Source organism: Corylus avellana, chromosome 2 (genome assembly GCF_965113065.1).
Source record: "Corylus avellana chromosome 2, dhCorAvel1.hap1.2, whole genome shotgun sequence".
NCBI lineage: Eukaryota > Viridiplantae > Streptophyta > Magnoliopsida > Fagales > Betulaceae > Corylus > Corylus avellana.
In genome coordinates this window covers 19,523,447-19,536,010 of record NC_142491.1, presented here as the reverse complement: position 1 = coordinate 19,536,010, position 12,564 = coordinate 19,523,447, and the positions used below count along the sequence as shown (strand labels likewise).

General features: G+C 35.7%; 2 protein-coding genes across 2 annotated transcripts; one reads left to right on the top strand and one right to left on the bottom strand.

Moving 5' to 3' along the window:
- Positions 1–215: 215 nt before the first annotated feature.
- LOC132166011 (pentatricopeptide (PPR) repeat-containing protein) lies at positions 216–1,931 on the bottom strand. The gene is made up of 2 exons (XM_059576751.2): positions 1,609–1,931; positions 216–1,497 (listed from the first exon to the last, which is right to left on the bottom strand). The coding sequence occupies exons 1-2, from the start codon at positions 1,909–1,911 to the stop codon at positions 433–435; spliced, it is 1,368 nt and encodes a 455-aa protein (XP_059432734.2). The 5' UTR covers positions 1,912–1,931; the 3' UTR covers positions 216–432.
- A 6,318-nt stretch (positions 1,932–8,249) lies between these two features.
- LOC132182492 (uncharacterized) lies at positions 8,250–12,397 on the top strand. The gene is given in 6 exon segments (XM_088513986.1): positions 8,250–8,537; positions 9,337–9,588; positions 10,159–10,302; positions 10,699–11,451; positions 11,982–12,222; positions 12,225–12,397. Coding segments are annotated over 6 exon segments (1,566 nt in total). The 5' UTR covers positions 8,250–8,426; the 3' UTR covers positions 12,290–12,397.
- The last annotated feature ends 167 nt before the right edge of the window (positions 12,398–12,564 follow it).

The following is a 12,564-nucleotide window of genomic DNA, read 5'->3' as shown; positions in this document are numbered from 1 at the left end:
CGTTGTATATACATAATATTTCTGTTCCTGTACTACTGTCAGCTATGATGCGACTCTCTTTGGTTGAAGGTGGAAACATTTGCTATGTTTATGTTGACGTTTCAAATGATAATATTTTCCATAAAGCTGCAGGTGGGTGCTTGAGATTTAGTTTACATGGAGAGAATAGAGCTTCATTACCTTCAGGAGAATGAAAGCCAGGCTTCCCGAAAAACAAAAGGAAGAAAGTGTAGCATTCATGGCAAGCTGTAAAGGATGATCTTTTGCCTATCTAGTGAGGTACAATATTGACCAAAATTTTGAGCTCATGGATTTGGATCCAATCCATTATGTTATATTACATGCAAACTAACAACAGCCAATTTCCATGCTCTCAAATCTGAATTGTTTTGACTCGTGAGCCAATCCGTGATCTGCAGTTTCTCCTATCAATCAACATAGCCAGTCTCTCACAACTTTCCCCTTGCCAATAAAACAACCATTGTTCTTCCTATCATTCCTCATTGGACTCTTCATCCGAACCAACATATTTCTAACCAAACCCTTCACCGGCGATTTACCTCTAACATTGCTATGCTTTCCCGACCCACAGACCACGGTAACCTGCCCTGGAATTACATGCTTCCCATCCTTCAAACAGTGGCGCAACTCCTCCAACCACTGCAACATTATCAAGTAGGCCGAACCCAAATGCATTCCATGCAAATCCAACTTAGCTTCCAAAGAATCCCACTCCATTACCTCCTCCAAAACAGAACATGACCCAACCAATTCTTCCACCACCAAAGCCTCATCACCATTCAAAACCCCACTCAGCTCCTCAATGGAAAGCGGTAGACCATTGATGACTTCTAGCATTGCCATGATTCTTGGGCATGAATTCAAGACCGAGTTGTACGTCCTGACTGAGAAGGGAATGCTTAAAGCTTTCATTTTCCGAAGCATCGAAGCTATTTCTGTCAGCTTGTCATGAGCTCCATATGCCGAAAGAACCATGTTCGAACAGACAGTGTCTATACCCAAACCTTCATTCTCCATTTGGCGCACGATTCTCTGCATATCTTCAAACAATCCCAATCTCCCATACGCATACAAAACAGACCTGAACTCAAACCGCGACGCTTTCAGCCCTCTCACGCGCATTTCTTCAAACACGTTTTCCGCCTCGCGAGGCCGACCCATTTCGCACAACCCCCCGACCATTGATTCGTAACATCGACGTTTGACGTAAACAGAGGCGGAGCTATGAAGAAGCTGATTCAGTTGAGTGTAAGAAGCCTCAAATCCTCGCTTTGAACTTCGCTTGGAGTGAGACTCCACCAATTCGCAGTAGAAATGAACGAGCTCTCGCTCTCGCTGCTCTAACTTCGAAACGGCTTCAGAAATCAGCCTTTCCCATTCATTGTAATGGCCTTGTTTATCAAGCAATGCCACGAGCTCCGCTACCAGCTTTGGGTTCCAACTGAACCAAGAGGTTTCAGTGATTCTCGTGTACAACTGCGAAAAAAAACAGCAACCAACATTACTGAGATTGGAGTTCGAGCAAGAACGGTTCTTAAAAATATGACAGAAAGAGAGCATAATATGAATGACTAGGTTGGTGCTTACGGGGAGGGCGAGGGAGGAGAGGTGGGGGTGGGAGGTGCGTGGGGAGAGTAGATGGGAGAGGGTGTGTAGAGCTACGGATTTTGGTGAACTTCCCACAAATTTGCGTATTAACTTGTCTGTGGCTGAGGGATCTCCCAAGGTGGTGGAGGTGGTGGTCAGGGTGGAGAGGAAGCGGTGGGCTTGTTTGGTTAGTGCGCATTTGGGCAACAAAAGAGTTAGTTTTTGTGGCGGTGCTTTGTGAGGGTTGCATGGTAATGGCGACGGGAAAGGCAGTTTAAGACTGCCTCCTAATACTACCATCATTCGGCTCAGCAGCTGCGTTAGTGTGAGCTAGGTGCCTATAATCTTTAGGTGCTGACCATTACATTGTAAAAGTGATAAGATTCTAGGGGTTGAGTAAAATTTAAAAAAATATAGGGAAAATTACACTTTACCCCCCTAAAGTTGTCAGGGATTTGCAATTCCGCCTCCAAAGTTTCAATTTTTGCAATCCACCCCCCTAAAGTTTCAATTTTTTGCAATTCAGGCAATCCGTCAGTCAAAGCCGCTTTGACTGACGGAACAGTGATCATGTGCGCCACACGTGATCACTGTTGGCCTTTTTGTACCCAAAATGCCCTCACCCACACCTTACCCACAGCAAACGGCGTCGTTTGATGCTGCTCCTTCGCCAGAGTTCGTTGATGGGTCATTGCTCGAAAATTTGCCTTTACCTGCAACAAGATGGAGAGCCCAAATGACGGAATCTCCTGCAACAGATCGAAATCTCCTCCTCTGCCCCCTTTGGTGTTCAAAGACAAAGTCCCCTTTAACACTAAATTAATTCAAACTTTGAATGTCATTTTCTACAAAATTAATTCAAATTTTAATTATTCATTTTGTTGACAGTCTTCCTAAAGGGATCGCACAAGTCAATTTGTTGCTTGTATGTTTTGTTTGTTGGTGGCATACAGATCTTCAGGAAAACCATGTGCTGCATTTGGATTGGTTAATTAAGTCTAAGCTCAAAGAAAGATGTTGGGAGATGAGAGCATCCCAGAAAGCTAACGCGTTGCCCCACGCCTTGTCCTCTTCCATGTGCTTGCCCCACACCTTGTTCTCCTCCCACAGACAAGCCAGATCTAAGCAAAGCCAACCAAGTTCGAAGCCAGGTTTTAGGGATTCAACGAACTCCAGCATGGGGGTATTTTGGGCGTGAGTTGGGTTGGGCGTGCGTGCGTGATGGAAAAGCATGGGGGTATTTTGGGTACAAAAAGGCCAACAGTGATCACGTGTGGCGCACATGATCACTGTTCCGTCAGTCAAAGCGGCTTTGACTGACGGATTGCCTGAATTGCAAAAAATTGAAACTTTAGGAGGGTGGATTGCAAAAATTGAAACTTTGGAGGCGGAATTGCAAATCACTGACAACTTTGGGGGGGTAAACTGTAATTTTCCCAAAAATATATATACATTTATATATTTTGAAAATTTTGATATGATTTAATGAAAAATTCTAACGAATGGACAAAATTGAAAAATACTGAAAAATGAATACACTAAATTAACACATAATTGTAAAAGTAATGAAAGATCAAGAGTAATAAATGAAGTTTCTCTTAAAAATAAATAGCAACTACAATGTAAATAGCTAGCTAGATATTACGCAACCCATTTGAAGTTGAGAAATGATAAAAGACATTCTCTCAACTATCTCAGTATATATATAGTCTTATACTTATGGCTCAACACGATTCAAACCTGACATGCGACATTTAGGACTAACAATTTTGTATACAGCTTATAAACACGACATGAACCGAGCACAACATTAGTAGATTATGGTTAAGAGGTCTGGTCCGTTAAATTACAAATTGCTACCCCAAGAAAAAATAATCTTCTCCTAATGAAAACAAAATTCATAATAAAGAAATAATATGACTGGAATACACAATCCTCTATCTAATCCTAATACTATTAGGATTCCAAAATTTCTTTAACTAATATCACCTAGCTGTCTAACTTTAAAAAATATCAGTAGGAAACGAGGAAAAAATGCTTAAATTCTATAGAAGGGAGAATCATTTTTAATTCTTATGGATTTTAACAATCGAAAATGTCGATCAAACTGATCTTTCAATGTTCCCTAGATGCTAGCTATGTTTTTAGAGATTGAGGAAACCTTAATATATAGAAGGGAGAGCCATTTTTATTTCTTATGGAATTTAACAATCGAAAATGTCTATCAAACTGATCTTTCAATGTTCCCTAGATGCAAGGTATGTTTTTAGAGATTGAGGAAACCTTAATATGGCTGTGTTTCAACAAGCGTCTTGGAATCATGCCGCACTGATTTCTATTTACAATAGTCTAAAAAAATATCTAAATTGCTCAAAAATTAGTGAAACGAACTTGAGTAGAACTCACCATTGAAAATCGGTTTAAAAGAAGAGGATACTCAAGAACTTATGGTTAAGATTAGACTTAATCCATATGGGATACAAGGATCGTAACATATCACCATTATTTCACAGCTAACATCCATGGCGGCCAACTCTATCGACACTGATCCAATTACAACCCTTTCTTTTTTGGTGGTTTCACTCACCTATTAGTATTTTAGTCAAACCCATAGGTCACTCTCTTCGTGAGTCGGACTTGTGACGTGGTGTTTGACTTTAATACCAAATGATACAAATTTTACATATAACTCACATTTAAAAATCAGCTTACAAGAAAATGGTACTCAAACAATTATATATACATAGTTAAGATTATATTTAATCATGTTAGACACAACAATCGTAACAATTAGCCTTGTTTGTGGAGATCCTATGATGTTCCATTGCAAATTTGCAATTGACTATGATATGCTTTTGTCCATTTACAATTGTCACCTTATGAGTAATCACAACCTACTGTCCTGACTTGAAATTGTGTTTAAAACACTCACTAATTAGTAATGTGCAAATAAACTAGTTTTAAAAGGCCGGCATCTTTTTAAAATGACACCTGTTATTGCTAATTGGGTTGACTCTTAAATAAAACAAACAAAACAAACGGAGAAAACCATACTTCACTCAAATTTCTGTTCTCTCTCAAATTTACTTTGAAATGGTAATAACTTTTCCAACTTTGAAAAGTTGTAATTGATCTCTAAAATTATTTAACACTTAGCCCACGTTGTTACTATTTATGCTCCCTATAACATATGTGAAAGTACAATTAAAAAAACAAAACTTCTTTGGCCATTGAGACCCGTGGGTCTTAAGTAATTCTAAAAGCCCATCTTGTATTACTTAAAAAATGAGATGACTCTAAAATTATCATTTGATCAAAATCTAATAATGATCAATCATAAATCCAATAGTAATTTTAAAAGCCACGTCATTTTTTGAGAGACTTCGATCCCTTGAGTTTTTTATACTTTTTTAAAAATATTTATCTTACATTCGCAGTCTCCTCTCTTGAGTTTTGTATACTTTTTTAAAAATAGTTATCACGATGTAAGAGTATTAGCATTTTGGGTCACGTGTCACACATAATGCATTTTTTTTATTTGACCAAAAAAAAAAAAAAAACCTACCAAAGGGGGTTAAGTGAAAGAATTAAGGCATGTTTGGATGTGCGTTTGAAGATATTAAGACAAGAGTTACAAGAGCTCATGTTCTCATACTATTTCTCTATAAATAGAGCATTGTATACAATCAAATAATAAAAAAGTTAAAAGAAAAGATGTAGCCACAAAAAGGCTTTGATGTGTGGACGTAGGCCATAGGCTGAACCACCTTAATTCTCTGATTCTCTCTTTCATGTTCTCATTTCTCTTCTCTTCTCTAAATTATAAGTTCTAATAGCCTAAAAATCTTTTTGAAGAAAAAAATATCCGTTTGGTAAAAAAATTGAAAGTGCTTTTAAGGGTCTAAAAATAGTCAAAACGCACTTTTGACAAAAGTTTAAAAATAAAGCTTTTGCCAAAAAGCGTTTTTTTTTCCTACTTAAAAGCTCTATTTTTCAAATACAGTCCCAAATATGCTCTTAATAATTTGCCAAAAAGGTATGCAGTTGTCTATGTGAGATAAAAAGTGAGATTTAATGCGACAACGTGAAACACTTGTAGTAATATAAGTATCATGTTTTGCAAGATGTAGTCTACAAAATTTGTATTTGCAGAAATAATAATAAATCGATATTTTTTGTGAAGAAAAAGCCTTTTAAGTATTAAAATTGCTTTTAGGCACCTAAATGCAAAACCAAACACGCCCAAAATCGCAACTACCAAATCCATTATTGCCATGTTTGGGGTAGTTTATTTATATTTAGAGATTTAAGTACAATTTTGAGTTTTTAAGAGATAATACGTTTCGTAAATATCAACCTAATTTATGCGTTTATCTGAAGAAGTTACACGTTATTAAAAAAAAAGAAGAAAAAAAATGCTTGAATGGAAAACTAAGCACAAATTCTATTTTTCATCTTTAGAAGTTTTGATATATTCATCTAATATATGTACTTCTTAAATGTCAACCTAATTTATGCTTGTATTCAAAGAAGTTACATGTTATAGAAAAAAAAAAAAAAAAAAAAAACTCAAATGGACAACCAAACACACATTATATTTTTCATTTTTATAAGTTTGAGAAATACTACATATCCCAAATTTTCTTCTAAAAAGTTGGTTCTCAAATGATGTGTCACCATCCCATGAGTTGGTGACACGCTTCCTAAAATAATAAATCACATGAGATTGTGACACATCATTTGATAACTAACTTTTTGAATAAAAATTTGGGATGTGTAGCACTCTTCTATAAGTTTTGATATATTCATCTAATATATATGTACTTTTCATCTAATATCTTATGTAGATCTTTATTTTGTGTCTACACATATGCTTAAAAATTGCTCGAGTAAAAATGAGTCTGTTTGGTAAAAAACTTAAAAAAAAAAAAAAAAATTGTTTTATTACTTTATTTGTTGCTCTAAAAAAGCATAAACCAACAGTGTTTTAAGAGAAACTTGAAAACAAAACTTTGTTCAGGCATTTTCTATAAATAAAAGCTCTATTTTCTAAGGCAATCCTAAATAAGTTTTCAAAAGCTGAAATTTTTTTATAATATTAAAAATATTAATTTAAATAATTAAAGTCTACATTTTTCTTATCTTTGTGATTTAACAAACCCAATAAATACAGAAACAATAATTTTTGAGTTTAATCAAAATAGAAACGGGATCCTCTCCGGTTCAATATCGAGTTAGTTATATGTGAGAGGTATTTGTGTTTTTTCACTTTTTGAAAAGACAAAAATATTTCTCTAATATAACTAACTGAATATTCTTCAGTTTATTTAAATTGAAGAGGATACTAATTCATCAAGTCCTTAATATGACAACATTAAAATTTCTCAATCATTTAAAACAATGTACAAGAAGCAAATACCAAAAAAAGGCATTCCTAAGTTTTACCATAAAAGACATGGGATTTCCCTAATATGGTTCTCAAGAAACTCAATATACGCTAAAAACATAACAAAAAATGGATTGAAATCTTCTAAAATTCATTTTAAATTTAAGATTCATAAATTCATAAATCTCAATCGTTCATCTCATCTAAACATTTAAAATAAGCTATGTTTCAGAATTTAATGAAGAAGTTACTCTCATCCATATCATAAATCTCGTCTATTTCATCTAAGTATTTAAAATAAGTCATATTTTAGAATTTATTGAGATGGATGATGGTAACTTTCCCATTTAATGACATGGATGATGGTAGCTTACTACTTTTCTTAAATTTTGAAACATGATTTATTTTAAACGCTTAAACGCTTAAATGAGATGAATCATTGAAATTTACAAATTTAAAGAAAATTGGGGAAAGTCCACATAACCCCCTCAAACTACCATTTAATTGACAATGTCCCCCCCAAACTTTCAATTGTAACAATGTCCCTCCCAAACTACCAAAAATTGTCAATGTTCCCCCCAATGACGAAATTACCCTTAGTAGAATTAAAAAAAGAAAATAAAAAAAAAAACTAAAACTTCTAGAAAAAACCTAAAACTAACAAAAAAGAAAAGAAAAAAAAAATCCAAACGATGGCCAATCTTTTTTTAAAAAAAAAAAAAAAATTGAAAATTTTCGTTTTTTTTTTTTTTTTATTTTATTTTAATTTTTGTTTTCTAATTTTATTTAAATAAAAATTTACGTTTAAAAAAATAAAATTTTCGTTTAATAAAATGAAATTTTTTGTTTTTTAAAACTAAATAAAAAAATTAGTTTTTTTTTTTTAAGAATAAAAATTTCCGTTTAAAAAAAAATTAAAAAACTTTGTTTAAAAAAAAATTGTTTTTTTTTTTAAATATTATCTTTCAATTAAATTTTTCGTTTTTTTAAAAATCAATTTTTTTTTTGACTTTATAGGGGTATTTTTGTCTTATTGGGAAATCTATAGGGGCATTTTTGTCCTATGGCTAGTCTTGGGGGGATATTGACAATGTTTTGGTAGTTTAGGGGGGACATTGTCACAATTGAAAGTTTGGGGGGACATTGTCAATTGGGTGGTAGTTTGAGGGGTATGTAGACTTTACGAAAAAAAAAAAAAAAAAAATTATAGTGAATGTCAAATTGACAATGCACAAATAATAGGAGAGAGAAGGGCGGTTGTGTATAAATCCACGATTCGTCTCTATGAATCCGAAAACACCTCTCTTCGGGTCACAGTTTCTTCGCATCAGCTTGCACCCAGCTCTCCTATAAATTCCCTCGTTCACGTGATCGGAGCGATTAATAATAATAATAATATAATAATAATAATTGAGGTTAAAGTTTTAAGAGGATGAGTAAGCGAGCGAGAACCAGCGTCGACAAGGCAGTGGTCGATATTTGGCAGCGGGAGGTCGGCCAGCTCTCCACCAGAAACTTCGCGCACAGACTCGGCGCCTCCGAGGTCTTATCCTGGTTAACCTTAATCCCAAGTTTTGTTTTGTTTTGTTTTGTTTTTGTTTTTGTTTTTGTTTTTATTTTTATTTTTTTGTTTTGATTGTTTTTTCTGTGACTTCTTAAAGATGGGTACTGTAGGATTGGTGGGAATTAGAGTAGAATTATCTAATACCTGTTCTGGGTTCCGGATAATTTGGTTGGTTTTCCCTGTTCTCGATCAGGGTTATACACATTCGTCACTGTGGATTTGGGATGGCTGAAGTCCTGATTGGCTTAGAATTGTTTACTTCCTGTTTGGGTTTGGGATAAGTTCGTTGCTTTTCATTTTTCTCAATCAGAATAATTAACATTCATCACCATGGAGTTGGTATATCTTGATTCCTAATTGGGTTTTCATCTTATATGTTTGGTTAAACTTGGTGTTCTATTTGTTAATATTGATCTGATTTTAAGTGCATAAGATTGAATTATTTTTATTTGCCTTTTCTTTTTTCTTTTTTTAATATATAGATTTTATCTTGTTGACTTTTGACTGTCGTTCAAAAACTTTCTTTTTATTTCCCTGATGTGTGCTTAAGAACCAAACAGAGGTTTAGTGACAATGGCTTAGAAGCTCAATTGACTGCATTCTTTTTATTTGGAACCATAAGAGTGCTGAACTAAGTGGCATTCACAAGTCACAAATTTGATCCTAGAACATAATGGAAATAGGCATGCAAATATTTTCACTGATGACTATGCACTCTATAGCGTGTTGCCAAGTTGATGTTGTACAAGGTATAATTAGATGAATTTAAATGTGCCAGGATCTTGTGCTCCGACTTGATACTTACAGGAAGCTGGAAAAGCACAAAGGTTGTGTGAACACCATAAGCTTCAATGCAGATGGTGGCATTCTGGTTTCGGGCTCCGATGACAGGCGGGTCATACTCTGGGATTGGGAAACTGGGCATATCAAGCTTTCATTTCATTCAGGTCATAATAACAATGTTTTTCAAGCAAAGATCATGCCTTGCACAGATGATCGAAGCATTGTCACCTGCTCTGCGGATGGGCAGGTATGTCATTTGTTCCAAAGCAATTACTGTATGGAAATGAAGTATCATTGTTTCATTAAAATGTGTACCAGCTTTATCTTAGAATGTAAGAACGTTATTGGCCACAACCAATGGTCTCCAACTCAAATTACACTTCCTCTCTTGGTCCCCTCATAAGAATGGAATGGAGAGTGAGATCATGGATTCAAGACTCATTGGATGCTTGTTAATTCACCAATCAACTTATATATATGTCTATGTCTATGTATATGTACACAAACAGACCAAAAATTATTTTTTTCACTTGAACCATTCCTTAACTTACGTTGAGGTTTTCTCTTAATATTCTAAAGAGAATTGTCATATGAATGGATAGGGAACAGGTCACCTGTTCTCCAAGTTAATGGATTATGAGATCTTGGCATTACAAATTCAATGATTTGATGTTGCTTGTTTATCTCCTTTTGCACCTTGTTTGCAGTCAGAAAAAAATTTCACCTTGTTTTCTTTTGCTATCAAGATTAGGAATTTTTCTTGTTTTGTAACCACAGCACTTATCTTAATTCTTAGCGAACATTTGGTTAATTTTAGGTGAGACATGCTCGGATTCTGGAACGTGGATGCGTGGAAACTACATTGCTTGCCAGACATGAGGGACGGGCTCATAAGTTGGCTATTGAGCCTGGGAGCCCACATATATTTTATACTTGCGGTGAAGATGGATTAGTGCAGCATGTAAGTTATGATCCCCCCTTGCTACTTTGATTGCTGATTGTGTAGTTTCATTTATTTGGAGAATTCAAGTACCCTGGGACAAGCCTAAACAACTGTTCATAGCAAAACAGGGTGAGGTATAATTATTTGATGAGCTTCATTTGGAGGCTTACAATAGAGAATAAAGTCTCTACTCCATCGAGCCTCCTTTCCTTAGCTTTAATTGCTTTTGCCAACTATCCTGAACTTTTCAATGTTACGTGACTAGTTGATCCCAGTTATAAATGTCGCTTGGCATTTTCCTTGCATCATACTAGTGATGGATCTTTTCATTTTTCCTTACATATTTTGATTTTTTCCGTAATGTTTAGTATTTCTGGGTTATATGGTCATGTGATGCTGTCATTATTGTTACAGTTTGATCTGAGAACTCGGGCTGCCACTGAACTTTTCTCATGCCAACCAACTGATGGTAGAAGGATCAACATGTCATTTATCCCTCTAAATGCAATTGCCATTGATCCAAGGAACCCAAATCTCTTTGCGGTTGCAGGGTCTGATCAGTATACTCGACTTTATGATATCCGCAAGTATAAGTGGGATGGATCATCTGAGTTTGGTGAACCCACAAACTACTTTTGCCCTCCTCACTTGATTAATCATGAGCATGTTGAAATAACAGGCTTGGCCTTCTCGGAACAGAGCGAACTTCTTGTTTCATATCATGATGAGTTAATCTATCTTTTTACAAAGGATATGGGATTGGGACCTAATCCACTTCCAGCCTCTCCAGTGTCTATGAGCAGTGATGCAAGTGAAGCAGGAGGTCATCATAAATTGGCAGCTTGTCCATCAGTTATGGATACTGATGATAAAGTTACTCCCCAAGTTTACAAGGGGCACAGGAATTGTAGGACGGTGAAAGGTGTGAACTTCTTTGGGCCTAAGAGTGAGTATGTTGTGAGTGGATCAGACTGTGGCCGGATATTCGTATGGAAGAAAAAAGGTGGGGAGCTCATTCGTGTCATGAAAGCAGATAAGACTGTTGTAAACTGTATTGAGTGTCATCCCCATACCATGGTGCTTGCAAGCAGTGGAATTGACCATGACATCAAGATATGGACTCCAAAGGCCCTTGAGAGAGCTACATTGCCTACAAACATTGAACAGGTATGACTTGTAATCTTGAGCTGATTATTCAAATTCGAAAGCTTGATATGTTCTCAATTGTATTTGGTTTTGGTGGTTTGGCCAGAAACTTTTAACTTTGAACAAGTAGTGGAAACTTAACTTAAGGTTTTGAATGCATATTGCTTCATTTCTTCATGATTAGAATTTTCTTATAAATAGGTAAAGTAGGTTGCTGGCTACTGACATGGTCTTTCACATTTTTGTGTTTGCTAGACAGAGTAAAAGTGCGTGTTAGTTGTTTATGTAGGACTTTGCTGGTTTAATTTTTTCTGTTTAGATTTCCTACTCTTTGGTCCTTTTCTTACTCCCTGAACTCCCAAGGCTTGGAAAAAACTCAGGTGGTCCTGGAACTTTTCAGGATGTGTAGAAAGTTGATATTAGACCAGTATTGCCATTTTGAGGTTGATAAACAATTAGATGTAGACATGGATAGGGCTATACTACCCATGCTACAAATCAAATGGGCAGCAGAGGAACTAATTTCTCTGCCGTTACTTGTTTTGAAAAAGGTTCTGATACCTGATCGAATTCTTCATTGGTTTACCTTTGGTGACTTCGACGACGATGACAATGACGATGATGATGAAGACGGTGATTTTTTCTATGATGATGATATTTCTGATGATGTTTCTGATGAAGATGATGATGATGATGATGATGATGGTAGCAATGGTGATGAAAATGACAATGACGACGCTGTTGATGATGATGGTAGCAAGGGTGATGAAAATAATAATGATGGTGATGGCAATTGATTGATGATGCTGATGATAACAATGGCAATGATGATAGTTTTCTTGGTAGCTGTGTTGAATGATGATGATGATTATGACTTACCCTTTTTGTGTCCAGCAGAAACCCAAGGCTAGGGACTGGACGGATAGTATATTTTCTCCTCAGGAGTTGATGTTGCATCTACTTCAATTCCGAAGGCAGAGGACTAGCAGTACAAGCCCCGAGCGCAATGGTGAAAACTCCGCTGATGGTCGGGAATTTTTAGAGCTATTTTTTACATTCAATGCCAACGGTGATGCTTCTTCAGATGATGCAGGGGATACCACCAGTCAAGAGGATTTGTTTAGTTGAGATGCT

Coding starts and splice junctions, on each gene's coding strand:
- LOC132166011 (XM_059576751.2), bottom strand. CDS start 1,911: ATGATGGTAGTATTAGGAGGCAGTCTTAAACTGCCTTTCCCGTCGCCA. Junction 1,498..1,608: donor TCTCCTCCCTCGCCCTCCCC/GTAAGCACCAAC, acceptor TTTTTTTCGCAG/TTGTACACGAGAATCACTGA.